The sequence below is a fragment of the Phalacrocorax carbo genome, chromosome 5 (assembly GCF_963921805.1).
Source record: "Phalacrocorax carbo chromosome 5, bPhaCar2.1, whole genome shotgun sequence".
Lineage (NCBI taxonomy): Eukaryota > Metazoa > Chordata > Aves > Suliformes > Phalacrocoracidae > Phalacrocorax > Phalacrocorax carbo.
The window spans coordinates 51,541,006-51,560,801 of record NC_087517.1 but is presented as its reverse complement, the minus strand read 5'-3'; the positions used below and the strand labels follow the sequence as shown (position 1 = coordinate 51,560,801).

Genomic DNA, 19,796 nt, shown 5'->3' with positions numbered 1-19,796 from the left:
GCGGCTGCTGCTGACGCCGCCGGCGGTGGCGCATGCGCAGGGCGGGGCTGCGAGGGGAGCCTGGCGTGCCGGCCCGCCGCCTCACCGCAAAGGGGCGGGAACTAATTGTCCGTCTTAGAGGTTTTTTTTTTTCCTCCCCAAACTGCGGCGTCCGGCAGACTCTGACGGGGTCGGCGCGGCCCCTCCTCTGAGGAGAGGCCCTCCACAGGAGGGAGTGGGCGGCCTGCCTTGCGCCGGTGGAAGCCGGGGGTTACAAACCCAGCGGCGAGGCCTTGCCGTCGGATTGCAGGAGTTACGGAGCTGGGCTTGTTTAGCCTGGAGAAGAGGATCTTGTCAGTACTTATAATAAAGGGGGGGTGTCAAGAGGTTGGGGCCAGACTCTTTTTAGTGGTGCCCAATGACAGGAGAAGGGGCAATGGGCACAAATTGGAACATGGGAAGTTCCACTTCAATATGAGAAAAAACTTCTTTACTGTGAGGGTGGCAGAGCAGTGGAACAGGCTGCCCAGGGAGGTTGTGGAGTCTCCTTCTCTGGATATATTCAAAACCTGCGTGGATGTGTGCTGTGCCCCCTGCTCTGGGTGTCCCTGCTCAAGCAGTGGGGTTGGACAAAATTATCTCCAGAGGTCCCTTCCAACCCCTACCATTCTGTGATTCTGTGAACGCTTGGTTTGCCTGATTCCTTTCTGGATTAGGGAAATGAATAAAAGTGAAAACTTAATGTTGCACCAAAACCCACCGGACCCAAATAAAGCAGAACCGCTGCAGAAGCAGGGCTGCGAGGAGGCTCTGGCCATCCCTGCCTTGCTGCAATGGAGGCTCCACAGAAACCCTCTGCATGGGTGAGAGTGTTCTCCGCTTCCCTTGTAACTTGTGCTGCCAGAAAACACCCAGGCTCCCAGTTTTATAACTGAGGAAGTGCTTCAGAGAAGTGGTCAGCGGTTAGTGTTTACTCCCTGTGGGAAGAGAAATTCCCTTCAGGGCACTGTGCGGCTTTGAGCAAGGGGTGCTTATCCCAGGGCATTAACACAGCAGCACCGACATGTCGCAGCATCAAGGTGCCAGTTGGAAAATCAATGTTATAGGAAAACCCACCTTTGCCCCTCTGAGCGAAAAGGAGAAATGCTGCAGCGCCTTGCCAGGATGATAGTTGCATTAGGCCAAACGGCGTCCCTTGCTGCGAGGAAGCTAGCTGAAGGTGGGTGCCCTCCTGGAGCAGGTGGGGCAGCAAAGGCCTGGCTGTGGCAGAGCGCCGTGGCTCTGGACATAGTGAGGGCTGGCTCTATGGCACCCAGCTGTGTGCGCTTTGGGCCTGCAGCTCCAGGTCCCGCTACGTTTCTCCCGCTGAATTTGCAGCAAATGAGCACACCACCAGGAGCCGTCCATGCCTCCTGTTCCCTGCAGGCTGAGCTCACGTTTGAGCCCAGGGAGCTGCATTGGGACTGGCCGGGGTGCTGAGGCCGTGGTGGTATTAGGCAAATCTCATTCCCTGACATTTTCGTGACAGCGGGACGCCGGGGCCTCGTTCCCCAGAGCTGCCTGCCCCTCGTCCCGCTGCATCTGGCACCTCCTCCAGCTTGTCCCGCCCCGGCAGCGCATTTCGCCTGCAAACTTTGCAGGAAGTGCCTGAGTTGGGCTGAGCCAAACCGAGCATGACTGAGCTTTCGGGACCCAGGTTTTGCGTGCCGGGGACCGGGTGACGAGGGGGTGAGGCAAGCGTGGCCGTGCTTAGTGGGGGCACAGGCCGTGTGGCCTGGCCGCTCAGCTGCAGGGTGGGGGTCTCGGGGGCTAAGCCTCCCCTCGGGGGCCCGGTGGGGTGCGGGGCAATGTTGGCCTGCGGCTGCCAAAGCTGGTGGCAGGACAGATGAGAACAGCCCAGGGCGAGTGTGTGTGTGCATGTGCACACGTGTATGCCTGTGTGCCTGCGCACAAGGATGCCTGCCTGTGTCCCGTACACGTGCCCGGGGCTGTTTGCTGTCTCCGAGCCTCTCCAGCCCGGCTGGTTCAGAGCTGCCCTCTGGTTCCTTCACTGTCAATGGCTTTACAAAGCTATAGCAGAAGGTGGTTTTGCCTACATATATCTATGAGAGAGCTGTGTATGTGTTGTGTACAGCCTTCTTGTAAGAAACATCTACCTTTTACACTAAAGTGGTAGTTTTCATTTACTTGTTCTTCCTGTCCTTATGTGTCCATAAGGTTTCTGCTCTTTCAGGGAGCCGGATGTGATGACACCCCACCAGGCTGTGCCTTGCACAGCACATCAGTGCTGCCATGTCCCACAGGTTAACAGCAAAAAGCACTGCTCCTCAGGGTGTTGCAGGGGCATTAGCTTGCTTCTGCTGGCCTTGGATGTAAAAGCCATTACAAGTTTTTTGTAGTTCTGCATCACTCCCTCAAAATAAACTTGTATTTGCCTCTTTGGTAAATGGCAGGGTTTAAAAAGAACTCCTGATACTCACACCATTAGCTAGTTTAATTGCCAAGCTCAGGAGGAGTTGCGAATGATAAAGGAAGTGAAAAGAGCAGGAAACGGGGTTTGGAAGTGTGTGACCACTGGTATAAAACCAAGCGTGGTGCCTCTGCTCATTTTTGCACTGCCAGTGTGCTGCGATGATAGTGGCTGATTTTGAAAGCCCAGGTGGATGCAGTCGTCTTCACACTAAGAAAGCAGAGGAATAATTAATTTGCTCAGATTTCATATGTATGCTCCTTTAGGTTTAAATCCTTCTTAGCATGTACTATGTGATATCTACTTCTCTCCTTTCTCTTTATCCATGGAGGGTGCTGTGAGGGGAGGAAACAAGGACTAGCTGGTAGCTAGCCGGCTGTGGCTTCATGCCTGGTTTGCTGCATTAGAACATCCCTGCGGGTGCAAATCTGCAAGAGCATCCCACTGCGCAGTCCAGTGCTCCTGTGCCACGGACATGCCTTTTCTAACCCCTTCCCTGGCCCTGCCACATTTGCTCTGCTGCCCTTTGCCCGTTTTCATCTATGCTCACTTTTATCCGGTTGGCACCTGGTTTCACAACCAGGTTCGATGAGGACCTGTTGCAGCCCACGAGCAGCCTCTGGGCTCTGCTCCCAGCTCAGCTCTCCCTGCCCTGGTTTCCCCCTTCTCTTGTAAAGCTTCCTACTAAGGCACTTTGAAGTTTGCATAAGGCATAGGCATTTACATTTATATCTTTTAAAGTTAATATGGCTATTTATTCTGATGGTGGGTAATTGCTCCATTCCCAGCCGAGATGTCAGCTGCGAAAACTCGAGGTTTTGCCTAGGAGGAGAAGCCTCCAACAGCATCCATCACCCTACATTTCTGTGCATTCTGCCCACAAAGCTTTCAGTAATACGTAATCCCTCCTGCCCTCTTGCTGTGATAATAAACTGTTTCCAGCCACCCTGGGCTGGGACAGGAGGCCTTCACTGTGTTGCACCTCTGTTCTCTTTCAGAGCCGTCTTTCCTCCTCCTCCTTGTCCCGGCTGCCTCGTGGTGCCGCCAGTGCCTGCCTGCCTGGCAAGTCAGAGCATGTCCAGACCCTGTGGACGAAATACAGAAGATGGCAGAGCTCCTGGGGCTTGGGGATGAGTGTGGGGAAGGGGCTTCAGGGGCTCCTGCACTCACTGGCTCCTGCCTTGCAGCCAAGAGGCTGAACCTGGATGTTTATCCTGACGGCTGCCGCCGATTCCTCCAGCTGTTCGAGGGGCGACGGGGAGACGTGGTCCAGGTGGAGTTCCTCCGGCTCAGCTGCAACGATCGCCTCCTTGGCACCACACTGGACATCCTTCCTCATCTGAAGCACCTGAAATCCCTGGCACTCAAAGGTAAATTCCTGGGTCCATCACCATCCAACTTTTCTAGGCTCAGCTTTTTATTTATTCTTCTCCCCACATCTGCAAGACAAACTGCCCTTGGAATTGTTTTGTTCCAGTGCCCCTTACAACAGCTTTGCCTCTCAGCCTTGCCCAGAGCTGCATGCAGATATCAACAAGAAACAGCTTTTAGACTCTTATTTCCTTCCTTTGTTTCTGAGCTGCCTGGGGAGTGGTTTTTGGAGTCTGGTTGGGTTGATGCTGCAACATTTTCTTTAGCCATCCTCTAGAAGGGATATTTTTTTGCAGTTATACAAGGAGAGGGAGATTGAAAGGTGTTGGATATTTTGGGAAATGTTCAGCCCCTCTTTCATTTTGGGAGTATAATGAGCTGTCTTTGCTGCGTTTCCAACTAAATCAGCCCTAGCTTAACCCTTGCTTAGTGTCAGTGAGCGTAGGTTTAGCAGAGTTCAAGACAGACCAGAAAGGGCTGCTCAACATTTTATAAGAAGTATGACTCAGGGCGTGCACATAATCTGGCAAGCTGTAATAACTGTTAAACCTATACATATTAGATCATTCTTTGACTTTCTCATCTCTTTATTGTAGGAGGATCACAATACAAATGGTATAATTTCTTTATCAGACTAAATAATTTGCTCTTTGAGAGGTGGAATTTTAAAAAGAAATGAGAGAAAAAGGGAGGAGTTTGTGGCCAGAATTCAGGTTTGTTTCTATATCTGTCACAGATTCCTCATGTGAATAATTTCATTTGTCTTTCCCCCCTTTGGTAAGGTGAGGATAATGGCACTACCTTTTATCGGGCTTGTTTTGTGAGATGTACACACACCATGAGCATCCTGAGGTGCAATAAAATAGTTCACTACAATTTTCTTATGTACAAAGTGCAATGTGTCTGTTAGTTTGTTCTCATTTTTTACCATTATGCAGCATAAAAAATGTTTGGTGCCCTCTGCTGTATGAGTATACAAACAGACAGCAGTGGAGAGAGAGTAGGAAATGGTGAAGAAATTGAGAGTTTGGGAAGTTTCTTTTTGTTTGATTGACTTTTTTCCATGGGCACAGCCCTTCTCCTGTTTGAGTGTCACAAACTGGGGTGGGGGACTTGTATCCTTCCTTCTCTGTGCTCTCTGGCCTACGCAGTACTGGATTACCTGCTTTTTTCCCCTCCTACGTTTTCACTACTTTTCTCATGTCTGCTCTCCAGTCTTGCAAGGGCAGATCTGAGTCCTCACAGCTGTTGTGCAGGGCCTCAACAGCATGGGCAAAGCCTGCAGGGCGAGGAATGTCTCCTTCGTCCATAAAGTGTTGTGTGTCAGACACTGGTGCTGGTGGGGAAGAGGTGGGGAAGGAGAGTGGTAGGCTGAAGGGTGGTAGATGTGTGGAGTGGCCTGGCTCTTCCTGAGCTTTAACTCCAGATGTGTTTAGCAGACCTCTATGGTTGACTATGGCATCTCTTGATTTCATAACAGGTCTTCACCATTACATCCCTTTCACTGACAAGGAAACTGAGGCAAGGAGCAGAAAACCCACTTCTCCATGAGTGCTTTGGAGTCAGTGCTGCTCATTGTGATCAGTAGCTCCCCATCTTCTGGGTCTCAGTAATAAGGAGTCTCATGAGAGGCTGGTGTGGTGTCCCTGTAGTATATTGACCTCTTCCTCCACTTCCCTCCACACCCAGGTGGCCACACCAGGGATGAGTTTGGTTCATGTCAGCATGGCTCCCTGACAAGCTTGCCACCAGATGTTGGGAACCTGAGGTGTCTCACCCACCTAGATCTCAGCTTCAACAGCCTCTCCACCTTGCCTGGCTGCATCCTCCACCTCCCCAGCCTCCGCGTGCTCCTGGTGAGCCACAACAGCCTGGTGGCACTTCCTGAGGACTTTGGCTGTCTGAGCAAACTGACTTTCTTCTCTGCTATGAAAAATCAGCTGAAGGACTTACCTCAGAGCATTGGGGAGCTGGCAGTGCTGCAGGACCTGGATCTCTCGGAAAATGCTTTGGAATTCCTCCCTGAAGAAGTTGGGAATCTGCACAACTGCACAGAGCTGGATCTCTCTGGGAATCGCTTATCGAGCATCCCAGACTCCTTAGGTAAGTATTTTCTAGGGCAAAAGAAGGACATGGGCTTGCTGAGCTTTTGGTACAGACTGGGACCCCTGAGGCCCTTGGTCTCTGCCCCCAGAATTGTTAGCACAAACCATCTGTTACAACAGAGCCACATGGAAGGGCTATCCAGAAGAAACATGCTTGGTTTCAGCATTAACAACCCTCTGGACCACGCTTTCTGCTTCTGTGGATCAGCAAGACTGCTAAGATTTCAATACAGTTTACAGTAGCTGAGGATCTGGCCCGGCTGGTTTTGGGTAGCAGTGAGAACTGGAAACAGAAGAGCTGGGGTTTAATTGTATGCACATTTGGGCTTGAAATCGCACTGTTCAGTGTAGACCAGTTCACAAACTGGGCTCTGACTTCTGCTGTCCAGATTCCTGGCTCTTGGGTCCTGTATTACTTTGTGCCCAGGGTTGTCACTGATGCTGTTACAGAAGCATCTTACATCCATACTCGTAGCTGGGTGCCAAAAAGCAGAGGACAGAGGAGGCTGCGCTGCCTTTCAGCTAATTCCCTGGACCCCTTTATTTTGTGAGCTAAAGAGATGTTGGGCTCTTCTGCTTTTTCCTTATTGTGTGTGTGTACACACGTGATAAGGAGAGCAGCTGGGGGGTTAGAGCTGATATGCAATGCAATTTACAGCATGGATGGGGGGTTACTTCTTGTTCTAACCTGCAGCCAATTTGAAGTCTCTGCGGCGGCTGCATCTCCACAGCAATCTCCTGGTGACAGTCCCTGCCTCGCTTGCCAGCCTGCCCAACTTGTCCAGACTTGATCTGCAGAACAATTGCCTCCGTGCCGTCCCCCCTGAGATCCAGACCTCACCATTTGTCCACCTCCGAGGCAATCCCTTAGGAGAAACTGAGCCATCCCCACAGGCTGGTAATTGCAAGGCTTCTGCTGCTGTGGGTTCTGCCCAGCTGTTCCCTCTCTCAGCCCATCATGGTGTGGATTAGAGAAGACAAGCAGGGGGGAATCAGATTGGTATTTCTTTGTCTGGAATAATTGCTAGTTTGTAAGGATACAGACAGTACTAGTTCTGGCTTTATGAGCCCAAGTCCAGTCTGAGGGGCTCAGTGGTCCCTGGAATTGGGCTTGCTAGGAAAGGTTTTACAGTGGAAGTGAAAATGGGAAATGGATCAGGAGAGGGTCCCTAAAGGGGTCCGGCCCTTTTAGCTGAGGTGAGCACCAGTTGTTGGACTTGCTGCATGGCCCTAAGGCTGTGGTGGCTTATGCTAGAAGCTCAGAGAGCAATAAGAGGTCATTCTGCTGTGCAGTTACCTCCTGCTTTCCTGTGGTTCCCAGGCAGCAGAGGAGCAGCTCTTTGTCCAAGATGAAGGTGGTGGATGAACAGGAATCTGAGCAGGGTTTCCCAATGGTGCTCACGTTCACCAGGGCAAGCACTGATTCCCAGGGGTGGCCCCAGGCAATCAAACATGGCCCTGATAGCTGCAGGGGTGGTAGACTGAAATATTTTCTAATTCCCCCTGCTTCTGAGTTTTCCTAGGGGAGAGTCAGCGTTTCCAGTGCATCTTGGGACCCCTAGGCCTCTTCCTGTCCTCCTGCTGCTGCTTGTTCTGAAGCCTGCTGCAGTGTGAGCAGTGTTCTGTTAGCGACTTCTGTCAGATTAGCATTAAGCTGAAACTGAAATGCAAATTCAGTCTTTCTTGTCTACCCTGATTTAAGTAACTTCTGCCTCCTCCTCTTACCTAAACCTTCTTATTGCCGCAGATAAATCCAGTGCCATAGGGCTACAAAGACTCTTCCTTGCTTCAGGAGAGGGCAGGTAAGCCTCCGTTATTAAGAACATATATTACAGTGGTGTAAAAAGGCCCCAAACAAGATTGGTGCATGGTGGGTATTGCATGTGTGTATATAAGCACGTGAGCTTATGGCTTCAGTAGGCCAGTGAAACAACAGGTAGGAGATTCTTCTGTTGATTTTTGGAGGGCTGAAGTCATTTCACAGTGTCATACATTCATGTGTTTCTTCTGGAAGCTTTACTGTCACCTCTGAAGGCTGCAAAGTGGTCCTGGCCTGTGGCATCCATCTCTGCTTTCCACCGGGGGCTGCCTCTGACCCTCTGCGGATCTCCTTCCGAACCCTCGCACCAGACCCTCAGTGGGTAAAGCTGAGACACCACGATGTCCTGCTAAGTAGAGTCCTGGAGCTGCAGCCTCATGGGGTCAAATTCCAGCAGGTGAGGACACATCCAGGCCACCTTCTGATCAATCTGCCTCTGCAGTAGCTCGGCCGAGTCGTCTGAGAGAGTCTTCTGGGACTTTTGAGACAGCTACCCCATAGTGGACCTGACATCTCCTGTCACCTCCCTGGAGGCTGCAGGACAGAGCAGGATCCTGTCTCTTCCTCCACCCCCTGCATACAGACCATGCTTCACCCTCCCCCTTCTTGTCTGCACTGGAAGCCACAGAGCAGAGCTAGGCTTGGTTTTATCCTTTCTATTGGTGTCTCACGGGAATGCTTTTTTGCCAGGAGGTGCAGATCTGGATGCCATATGCCTCCCCTCAAACCCTTCACCAGCGTGAGGTGGTAGTTCGGACCTTCAGTGGGCAGAGCTGGAGTGATCTGAGAACAAGAGTGGAACAGAAGAGAAAACCAAAGGTAAGCAGATTGGAATGACCAGTGACACACATCGTTCCTGTTCCCCGCTTTGGTTTTGCCCAGACAAGAGTGAGCCTATTTGAAACACCTGATGAGCTGTGTTTTGACCAACTGCTATAAAATGTAGTGGATTTCAGCTCCAGGTTTCCTCTCACATGGCAGTGTCTCTCCTGAAGGTAATGACTTGCAGCCTGCCATGCTTCATCCCTGTTCTAGTGCTTTCATCTGCTCAGCTGTTACTGGCACTTATTTTCCTGCCTTTATTGTATTATGTTACACACCTGCAAGTTTTCTCTTCCCTGTCTTCTGTTACAGAAGCATGTGGCTCACTGTAGTGTCCTTCACTTCTCTTGGTTCCTCGTTGTGTCTCGACTTGTGCAAAATGAATGCAAAGTACCAACAGAGGGGACATTGCTCTTTTCCAGTGTGGATCCAAACATCAAAGTGACCTTTCCTCCTGGAGTCACTGAAGAGACTCGCAGTGTCAAGCTGCAGGTATGCATGCTTTAAAAAAAAAATGCTTGTGCAGCTGTTGTCCCATGCCAAGTAGGAGAGCTGAAGGTGAGATGTCCACCCTAGGGTAATTTGTTTCTGACATGGATGCTTCATGGGCTGACCCATCTCAGATCACCTTCTGTCTTAGCATCCCTGCCTGGAAAACAGGCTGTGCTCCAAGCTGCCCTGCGTGGGAAAGGGATCTCCTTGCAGCTCTGCCAGTGCTCCCTCTGGCAGATCAGCAGGGAGCTACTGTGAAGGGAACTCAAGGAGATTTTGCCTCTTGTTCTCTTGCAAAACATACTGAGCCTGGCAGAGCAGCTCAGTGAATGAGAATGGGGGGGGATTATTTTTGTGGATCTAATTCTAAAGATACCCCACTAAAATTAATTGTTCTGTAGAGTTGCTAGATAGTGCTAAATGCTATTGGAATACCTTGGTCTGTCCCAGCTTTCCAGGTTGACACCAGCATAGAGCAGACTTGAGCCAAAGTTCACTGTGCTTCCATTTCTCACAGGGCCCTGAGCAAAAAGCAACATCTGCCTGCTGGGTGCCGGGGCAACTGAGTGAGCAATGTGGGAATTTGGGTGCCTGACTCCTCCACTCACCATGCTGTCTTCCACGTCCAGGTGCTGCCAGTCTCTGCAGAAGAGATAAAGGAAATCACAGCCAATGCAGGGTGCAGAGCCAGTCCCCTGCTCTGCCTCTCCCAGGACTCCCTGGTGGATTTTCTCAGGCCAGTGAGAATTCAGCTGCCCCTCCCACCTGGGGTCACAGGTCAGTTAACTCCCAAAATTGGCAAAGAGAAATGCCATATGTGGAAAACCATGAAGGCAAGCTGGGAATTTTGTTTGCCTCTCCTGTTAATCATAAAGCTTGCTGCTTTTCCTGCAGGAACAGCAAGGTGTGTCTGCTAAGTGAGTGGTAGTGCAGGGTGGTGGGAGCTGAAGGTAGTTCAGGTCCAGCAGACCAGCGCTGGGCTTCACAGACCAGCAGTGCAGGCTGGGAGAATGGCCTTGGGAAATGGATTTCTTTGCCAAACTGCATGTGTATTTAGACTGCTGGGTTTGGTATGATGGTTGGAGAGGCACTCCTGCCAGCTGAGGAGATGTTTTGTAAAAGGCTTTTCATTGGTGATTGGGAATAGCTTGAAACGGGTAATAAAGATGCTGCTTCCAGGGGTCTGCCTTCTTTCTTACTTCCTTGCTCATGAATTGGGTGCTGAGCCACTGCAGTTAAAAGGGTACGATCATACACTGAGCCATCTTCCACTCTGAACACTGCTACAAACAGCCTCAGCCTTTCCAGGGATTCCTCTGTTTGCATGCTGAGTATCCTGTGTTTACTAATCCCTATTTTCTTTGACCTTTCCTGGTTTTCTTGTGAAGAAGTAAAATCTTTTTGGGTGCAGCTTGACTTTCATTGTAACACTGCCTGATATTTGTATGTCTGGAGTTCATCAGGATTGAAAAGTCTGTGGGATGTACCTTTAGAAAGAGATAGAACTTAACTAATAGTGCTCAATATTGGTAATGGGAATTGTCTAATGAATCTGCTAGTGGAAATCAGCACGCTATCAGTTTAAGTCTGCATTTTCTACCAGAATATCCTGGAAGCATTGGGGCAGCCTCCTCCTTTTAGTGCTGCTCTTCTTTGACCAAAGTTCGGTCCTGGATGCTGAAGAGAAGGCCTTAATTTGGTGCTTTTAAAAAGTGAATCACCCAAAACTGTGGCTAGGTTTGCAAAGCTGTGAATAAAGGCTTCTGTAGCATATAGCATCTCTTAATCGTTATTATCCTTAGGGCTAAATTTGGATCAGTCAAGACTGCATCTTCTCCATGGTGACCTGGAGGGCCAAACCTGGGATGACATCACTGGTCAGGTGGTGCTGGAATTCACTCATCTTTATGCAGTGTTTGAAGTCACCCACTTCTCTTGGTAAGTGCAGGATTAGTCCTGAGGAAAGGATGGGATGTTCCTCTGCCTTGCTTTTCCCACACTCTGACCAAGGGTCATGCCATTAACCCTACCTGTTCCCTTTTCCCTTTGCAAGTCAGGCCCAGCTTAGCACGTTGTCTCTATCCATCATTTTCTACAGTCGCATGGGTGTCACACTGGCTTCTTTTCCTAGGCAGGATCCCTCCTTCTTAATTCTTTGTCTGCCAGGTACTGGCTGTGGTACACCACCAAGACCTACATTGGAGGTATTGCCAAGAAAGTCTATGAGCGGCTGCGTATGTACCAGGTGAACTTCATTGCTCTGCAGAGGAAGAAGGACCCCGAGCAAGTCCTGCTACAGTGTGTCCCCAAGCACAAGGTCTGATTTGGGTTGCATTGCATTGCTCCTGAGCTTCCTGGGGCTCCATTTGTAGGATGTAAGGGCAGCAGTGCACTAAATGGTCCTGTTCACTGCCCTAGGGTTGTGGCTGGGGTATGCTGTCACCACACTGTGTTGGTAGTGTGATACCGGCTCACTGGGAGCTGGGGGAAGAAGGAAAACTCATTCTGTGCAGTGCTGGATGCCATGCAGTGATTTCCTTCCCTGTGAACCTTGAGGACTGGACTGCTAAAATCAGCTGATCCACTGTAACTGGCCATGTGCATGCTGTTAGCGTCCAGCAAATATGAGGCAAAACATATTGGCTTAAACTTCAGTCAGAGATATTAATGTTAACATGACACTTGCCTGACATGGGCTAGTAGTGTGGGCAGAAGCATTGCTTTGATTTCAGCTGGAGTGGTTAGAAATGGTACTCTTCCTGGTGTTCCTTGCTGTTTACAGTTCAAGCAGTAGAACAAAACATATGAGCCCTCCTTAATCTGCTCATCTGCAACATCAGGTTAGTTTCTGCTGTTAGTTTGAGCTAATCTGGCTGACTTTGTACAGAAGGAGATGGGAAGGAGAAGGGAGGCACTCATGAATTCTCTTCTGCTGCCTCTGCCCTAGGGGTGTCAGCCCTCAGCAGTGTTGCTTCAGATGTTAGCAAAGTGAGTGTGCATCTGTGTTTGTAGAGTGTGTACCTTGACAGGCAGTGCAGCACAGTGAGGTCAGGGTTACTTTATCAGACTGTCAGAACTGGGCTGTGTATCCAACTCACTGCATAATCCTCTGGTCTGGTTGCTCCTTTTTTTCTTTATTTGTTCTGTATTGAAATGACCCATGGGCATAAACTTCTGTAAGGATTCTTTATATCTTGGTTTTCTGGACTAAAATTGTTTCCAGAGGAGGTAGCAATGGCACTCACAGTGAGATCGGAGGTGTCTGTATTCCTGCCAGGGATGGTCATGGGGTGAGAGGGAAGATTTGCTGTTACAAACAGAAGAAAAATAGACATCTTGACTGTAGGCTGACATTTGCACCGGCTCTGAGACCCCGGGTCTGACAGTGTGATCACAGGCTGCAAAGCCAAAATGAGCTTTCTGGTGTCCTCAGCTGTGTGCTATTGTAACTTTTTGTGGCTTTTTGCAGAGAAAATGTATTTTAATGGTGTACTGTGAGCAGGATAAAGTAGCAAGTAAATCCCTCCCTGTCTTTGAAGGTTTCTGACCTGTTACAAAGAGACATTGATGAAAATGCTTTTTTAATGCCAGCTGTGGGATGGCCTATCTTTGTTAGTCCATATAGGCTTTTCTGCTTTTTAATTGAGAAGAGAAATAGGGAAGCCACAGAATTCAGAGCACCACTTCCTTGTCTGTAGTGAAGGTACCTGGGATAGTAGGGGGTAGGTGTTTGTTCATTTGTTTACATCCTTTCCATGTAAAATGGACTTTCCCTGTTGGAAGGTGAGTGAAAGGAACATCATGAGTGTAGGGACAGGGGTCAGGGGACAGATGTGCTTCAGACCAAACACGGGGTCCTGTGTTGTCATCCTTGTCAGGTTGACCCAGTGCTGAAGAAGCTGCAGGACCGCTATCGAGGACCTGAGCCTTCTGACATGGTGGAGATGTTTGAAGGAGAGCAATTTTTTGCAGCTTTTGAGCGAGGCATCAGCATCGATATGGGTATGATAGTACTGGGCTCCTTTCTGCTCTGAACTGTGTTGCTTCTCTAGCCCTAGGTGTGTTTCTGCTGGGGGCTGTACTCCTCCATGCCATCCCTCTCTGTCTCCAGCTTGCCCACTACTCACAGCAGGCAGCCCATGGATGTTGAACTTGTCACATTCTCTGGTCACCCAACTTTTCTGTTTAGTTTTCCCTATGGAAGGGTTGTTTGCAGGCTTTCATTTCCTCTTATGCTGTTCTAGCCTGCAGAGGGCAATAGCCATGTATGTTTATTTTATGACTGACCTGCTTCTGCAGCCAGCTATGCCCTTTTCCTGGCATCTTAGACAAGACACTGGAATAGCCACAGTGATCTAACTAATGTTGCCCATTTCTGAGAGAACACATATAAAGATATTTTTTTGGAGAAGGTATTTCTGAAATAATCCAGAGCAAAGAATTCCCCCTAATGGAGCCATTAGAAGAGAAGGAAAGAGGGAGCAGGACCAAAACTCAAGATGGTGTTTTAGGGTCCAATGTGTCTGGACCTGTTACAGCTGCAAACTGAGCCATCTTTTGCAAAACCTGAACGTACAGCTCAGTTTCAATGGTGTAAATTAAGTGCAACTCTATGAAGAACAATAAAGTGCACTGGTCTTTCAGTGGAGTTCATGAGGCTAGAGTCTGTCCTGATTTACGCTGGACTCTTTCTAGATAATTACATATATGAATGTTGTACCTGATTATACTTTTTTCCCTTTAGCTCTATTCCTATTTTTGCACTCTCTGCAGGAATGGCGAAGAGATAGGTGACCTATTTTTGCGCATTACAGGATGCTGTTGCAGCTGATTCTACCCTCCAAGGCGTAGAACGGGCCAAGGATGTGAGGGAAGTGCCAAGGATGGACTTGACTTGATACCATCTGAATGTCTTGTCCTGCCTTGCCTTCCGTTCTTGAACTTGATCTCCGCCTTGTGGCCATTCTCCTCTTTCACCTGTAGGACCTACTTTCTCCACAGCCAATGTTTTCTGCTTTCTCGTCTCACCAAGCAAGGAAGCGGGACTGGGGGTTACAGTTCCTTCAGGCATGAGTAGAAGAGGGAGATAGTAGCATGGAGGCTGCTAGTGGATGATGGGCTGTTGGCCAGGCTTGAAAAGCTGTACACTTTTCTGCACAAGTTGAGTGTTTGCTGCTTCTCTGCACAGATCGCCCCGACTGTGTGGATGGACGTCTCTCGTTTATTTTTTACTCACACTTGAAGAACATGAAGGAAATCTATGTGACCTCCCCTGTAGACAGAAAAGACCAAGCTGTAAAAGGCCAGGTGAGCAACCAGCTACACGGACTTTTTGTTTCCTCCTTCATCATCATCATTGCTTTTACAATGCCCCTCAAATAATCTCTGAACACTGGGCATGACTCTTTTCTTCCTGTCTTTCCCTTGGCTTTGCATTTCACTGGCTAAACCCTGAAAAAACAAGCAGAGTAGTCTGGAAGGACCACTCATCACGTAGCTCTCTGACTTACAATGCTGCCATTAGCTCTTGGGGTGTTGGCAGTGAGTCCAGCCTTTATGGCAGAACAGCAGTACTCCTCCCAGTTGCACTTAGTTGGGAGGCCATATTTATAGACTGAGGATAGGTGAGAAATGCTAAATTCATTCTTTCCCAAACAGAAAACACATGGCGCAAACAGGCTTGGCCACTGTGCTGGAATCTGAGCTTCACTGCACGCTTTCTGTTTGCAAAGGTCTCTTTCTACCGAGGGGCAGTTCCTGAGAGCATCCCTGAAGATGCCAGTAGGAGGAGGAAAGGACCAGACTCCCTGTGGCTCGCTACTCTGCCCATCAAACTGCCTGTGAGTTGTTTTGTCTCCTACAGAAAAATTCATCTAGGTGGGGTAATAGCACAGCCTTCCTGCTCCACTGATTTTTGTCTTCCTCCATGAGAACAGATGCAATGAATGACTGCCAGAAATGGCTGCCCAGCCATGTCGTGGTGGAGATTTCCCACTCCCATGAGCTCTTCTGAAAAGAGAAACATGAATAGCTGGGAGGGGTCTCCATCTCTCCTGCTCACCTCGCCTGTCAAGCACAGGCTTGTTAGATGGGTGGTCATAGAGGCTGGATCCTTTGAATGAATGAGGGATGTAGAACAGGAGCAAGCTTTCTGTAATTAAGGGAGGTGCCTGTTTTGTTTATACATTTCTTAGTCACACAGCTCACACAGCAGGAAAAAAGAAAGGTCTAGGATGAGGTAGGCTGGATTTGAATACAGGCCTTGAGTATAAGTGTTCTAGTGTGAGCCGGAAGTCTTCCTTACAGCCTAAGCCATTAAAGGCTAGACTGTATGTTACAGTGAGAAATGCAACTTTTTCTTATGGAATTTAATTGATTTTTGAGAAGCTTAAAACAATAAATACCTTTGTAGGCTGAATGCTTCCCTTCAGATCATGTGCCATGATCTCACATCCCTTTCTGACACAGGCAGCCTCAACTACAAATCTAGACTAAGTGCTGTCTTACTGCTGAGGCAAATATGCTTTGGGGAGCTGGTTCATTGAAAAGTGCTCTGTAAAGACAAGAAAGGAGATTTCCAGAGTGAGCTATGACTGTGAACACTATGATTTGATATTTTTCAGGGGCAGTGAGCATTGCTGGTCATTGCCAGCGTGAGTGCTCCTTGCTTCTTACAGCCTGACTCTTGAGCCCCAAGATCTTCCTTCCTCTCCAGCAGGAAGAAGGAAATTTTAGTGTGGAGACTGAATGGCCAGACACTATGCTCTACAAAAATGGTTTGTTTAGCACGTTCTCTCTCTCTCTTTCTTCTCTGTGACACAGCAACTGAAACCCCGCTGGGGTGAGAACCCCAGTCCCCTGAATGGCTTCTCCTTCTCTCCCTTGAACCTGGGCAATGCCGAGACTGGCTACCTGACACAGGCCAACCTGCTGAGCATTGCCAGGCGTGTGGGAGCTGACTGGCAGACCATCGGACTGAACCTGGGCTTGACCTATCAGCAGATTGAGCGCATAGGATACAATAACAGGTAAGGTAGGACACAGTCATTGACAGTGATGCATTATATCCATCTATCTATCTATCTGCAGTGTAATAGTGTAAATTAATGCTTGCTGGTTGAAAATTTTCTCACTGGTATTGCTTCATTGCATAAAAGATGGGTTGACTCATGGTTTTTCTCAAAACATTACCTTTTTTATGGAAAACTGATTATTTTCTCTTGCTTTTATAAAACAAAGCTTTATGTTTGAAAAACAAAATTGGGAAATAACAAACCTGATGAGCTTTTGTAGTTCAGATGAATCACATTCCTGTTTTGTTCTGTGATCTGGATTCCTGGCCAGACTCCATCTCTGACAATGAGCAGTGGTCTACAGCATTAATTGTGAATATCATCTTTATTCAAAAAGAGCTTGTGGTACATCATGGGACATGCAGTCTGACCAAAAAGCCAGAGCAATAGGAGCGAATGAGACTTATTATGACCAAGCTACTGTTCCTGAGGGGAATTTACATTCAAAAGCAGAATGCTTGCATTTGATATTTCCATTAGGAAAAAAAATTTCTGGAGAGATTTTAGTGCCGGAACTGCAACTCCTGTATGATGGGTGAGGAAGAGGCAGGCCCACCAAGTGCTTTGTGTTTCTGGATGGCTTCGTTGGGGCTTCAGTCATGGACTAGGACTCTTTGGGTTGCCTGTCAGGAAAGTGTGTTAGTTACTTCTGTGCTTCCCCCTTTCTTTAGAGAGGACCTTGATAAGCAGATCCTGGACATGCTTTTCTCATGGGCTCAGCAAAACTTGGAGGATCCTGACTGTGTGAACAAGCTGATTACAGCCATGAAAGACAGTGGCCGCCAGGACATTGCTGATGAGGTTGAAACCATCATTGAGCTGGGACGGCAGAAATACAGGGATTCCATCCGCCGGGTGGGCTTGGAGCAGGAGAGCAGCACTGAGGACTCTGCAATAGCTATGATGTAGCACCTAGCAGGAAGAACTGTGTTTCGAATGGGGTCCCTCTGCATACCTGAGTGACATCTTGGGGCTGCTTCCACCCCAAGGACCGCTGGACATTAATTTACTTGTGAGCAGACTACTGAGCTCTCTTGGGTCTATACTCACATGGCACTTCTGCCAATCGCCGGCAGTGCATTTATGAGACACTTCTGCACTTCCACTTCTTGACCTTAGCTTTAGATTTAAGAAACATGGAGAAATTCAGAGACTGAAGTGTCTGTCAGTTGAGTAATGGGTCAAGTATCCTGTAATGAATTAACACTCATATGATATATATTTATTTATAACTTATTCCTGAAACTGTGTTCTGGTGGAAACACTGGGTGTGAGCATTTAGGTCTGTTTGTGCTCCAGTGCTTGATGTGAAAGTGGAGGCGCAGTAATGTTATGAAGGCCTGTGGTGTGATGGGAACTGGTCAGCTATTTCTGTTAACGATGTGTTTTGCTCACGTAAAAATGTGAACTGTATTCCCCATGAAAATGTTTTCTATTTTCTGCCAAATCTCTTCCAGTCCCCTCAAGCCCAACCCAAAACCTCAGTATTAATTGGGAAAAGAGAAGAAACTCATTTCTAGCAAAATTGCTCTCTTTTTTTTTTTTTTTGTTTTGCTCCAAAAGCTATTTTGGAACAAATAAAATTTCACATTGTCCCTAGGCTGCTGCACCTGCCAGGCTTTTTAGATGAGACCTACACGCTGCTGGTCTTTGATAGAGTTCCAGTTTTAGTTTTATTTTACAAATAAGTAAAAATCCATGACCCTGCTGTTCTGGGAGAGACTCTAATTTAAGTGGAAGTAAAATTCCCCTTGCAGTTGCAAAGGGATATTCCTCACATCCTCCCAGTGAAGTACACCTGTGTAGTAGTGAAGGTGTGACCCCTGCTGAAGTCTGGTGAAAAGCGTGACTTAAATTTGCTTTTTAAAAACTGGTCTGACCAGGTGTGAAATAGGAATTGTGGGATTGGCATGAATTGTGCTGAGCTAACCTCACAGTTCTGCAGTCTGAACATCTTGTATAAGGCTGGAGGTGTTTATTGCTTTTTAACTGCTAATTCATTGACTGCTGAGGTGCCCTTGGCTTCCTGTTCCCCATCTCATAATGGGCCTCAACTGAAGACCCACTAGTGACAGCAGGAAATTTCATGCAAGCTTTTTGAAAGACTACTGTCATCTATATAAATTCAAGTCTTTCAGGACAGGGTTGGAATCACCATATCCCACTCTCTAAGCAATATTTAAAGGGCTGTTCTCAGTCTGAAAAACAAAAGTCTGTATAAAAATGCCAGGTTGCAACACCCAAAGTCAACCTGCAGCTGCAGGTCTGAGAAATGCTGGTGTTTTCTTCCTCCTGTGAAGAACCATTAGTGGTTTTCCTGACACTGTGTTTCAGACCTGCCATCAGTACTACTGAAAGAGAGGAATAAAATCATTGTGCTTTCTTTTTTTCAAGTCCATTCTAACATCTCAGTCCACAGAGTGAGTAGTGTCCAGTCCAGAGCAGTGTGCAAGGACTTGCAGACTTGAGTTGTTGCCTTGGGTCTAGGGACTTCCTCAGATCTGATCTCTTAGTCCATGCTGTCCCTCAAGTCTCATGTTGGGTTCAAGTCAGCAGTTCTCTTTTGAATGTACATTTTCTCTGGCAGTCTGTGTCATACATACTTGTCTGTAATTTTCATATATACCAACGAGGTATTTGTTCTTTCCTCCAGTTTTGGAGAGACACATTTGGGCATATTGCTCTCACTGGGAATAAAATAAGCACTTAACTGTTTCGTAGCATGGTCTGCCAATCTATAAATGCCTTGAGGTGTTAAACAGGGCCAGGTCCCTTTAAACCTGCTGGCAGAAAGACACAGGTGAGCTTGGCCGTGCTGCACAGAAATGAGAGAAGAGGTCTTGTTTGGATACTGCTGGCTGCAAAGCATGGGACAGACTGCAGCTAGATTAGTGGCATTCCCACAGCTTGGTTTTGCTGCAGTGGGGCTAAGCTGGGAAACAGCATTCGGGCCATGGGTTTCACTAGCTGAGTGTATGACTAGGGCTTGGATGGAGCAGGTCTGGGGAGCAACAAGGCTTGGCCTGGCCTCCAGAGAAGGTGCAGGAGGCTTTTGGCTAGGCAAAGCTAGGCCAAAGAAGTCTGCAAGTAGCATAAGGTAGCATCCACAGCTACAATGGGGTGAAGCTAGGCTGCACCTAGCTTTCCGTTTGTGACAGCCAGGCAACAGCTGAGTTAGGGAATGCTGAAATAAGGGTTGGGTAGGCTGGACTCCATGGAGGGCTCATCCAGGCATCCGCAGAGCTACAGCTCTTCCAGATAGATCGAGCTAGGAGTGAGAGAAGTTAGTGCTAGGTATTTAGGTTACTCTAGGTATGGGCTACAACCAGACCAGGCAACAGGAGATACCAAACCTTAGACAGCACCATCAGTAGAACAGCTCTTTGGGATTTGGGCCCATAACTTAAGGAAAGTGTTGTCTCCGGTCTTTCACTGCCGAGTGGCAGCCACTGGGCTGGGCCACCTGGCTGGCATCCGGTTTTCTTCTTGCAGTGACACTGAAGCAAGCACTCAGCTGAGGATACGGAGGTGCTGGTGGGAAATCAGAACAACCATCCGACTGCTTTTCCCTTCAGCTGACCTGGAAGTAAATATTCAAGCTGGATGAAAGTCAACGGAAAGTATGTTGTTTTCAGGTGTGTTATCTTTATCAATAATCTCTCTGA

General features: G+C 48.2%; 1 protein-coding gene across 3 annotated transcripts; it reads left to right on the top strand.

Annotated features, from left to right (window-relative positions):
• Positions 1-1,597: 1,597 nt before the first annotated feature.
• PIDD1 (p53-induced death domain protein 1) lies at positions 1,598-18,844 on the top strand. Of its 3 annotated transcripts, none has more exons than XM_064452431.1 (16): positions 1,598-1,707; positions 3,448-3,819; positions 5,510-5,923; positions 6,620-6,823; positions 7,673-7,727; positions 7,940-8,141; positions 8,435-8,563; positions 8,879-9,058; positions 9,688-9,835; positions 10,861-10,996; positions 11,225-11,375; positions 12,937-13,060; positions 14,247-14,365; positions 14,791-14,898; positions 15,881-16,086; positions 16,803-18,844. In XM_064452431.1, exons 2-16 carry the CDS (start codon positions 3,555-3,557, stop codon positions 17,038-17,040), a joined length of 2,679 nt encoding a protein of 892 aa, XP_064308501.1. In that variant the 5' UTR covers positions 1,598-1,707; positions 3,448-3,554; the 3' UTR covers positions 17,041-18,844. The 3 variants fall into 3 exon arrangements, with proteins under 3 accessions (XP_064308501.1, XP_064308503.1, XP_064308502.1); XM_064452432.1 differs by having other exon boundaries at positions 1,618-1,675; XM_064452433.1 differs by lacking the exons at positions 15,881-16,086; positions 16,803-18,844 and having other exon boundaries at positions 14,717-14,802.
• Positions 18,845-19,796: the final 952 nt, after the last annotated feature.

Bases quoted from the DNA above. Each gene is read 5' to 3' on its own strand.
- PIDD1 (XM_064452431.1), top strand. From the start codon at position 3,555: ATGGCAGAGCTCCTGGGGCTTGGGGATGAGTGTGGGGAAGGGGCTTCA. The intron at 6,824-7,672 runs GTAATTGCAAGG...TTATTGCCGCAG, and splicing joins TGAGCCATCCCCACAGGCTG to ATAAATCCAGTGCCATAGGG. The intron at 16,087-16,802 runs GTAAGGTAGGAC...CCCTTTCTTTAG, and splicing joins CGCATAGGATACAATAACAG to AGAGGACCTTGATAAGCAGA.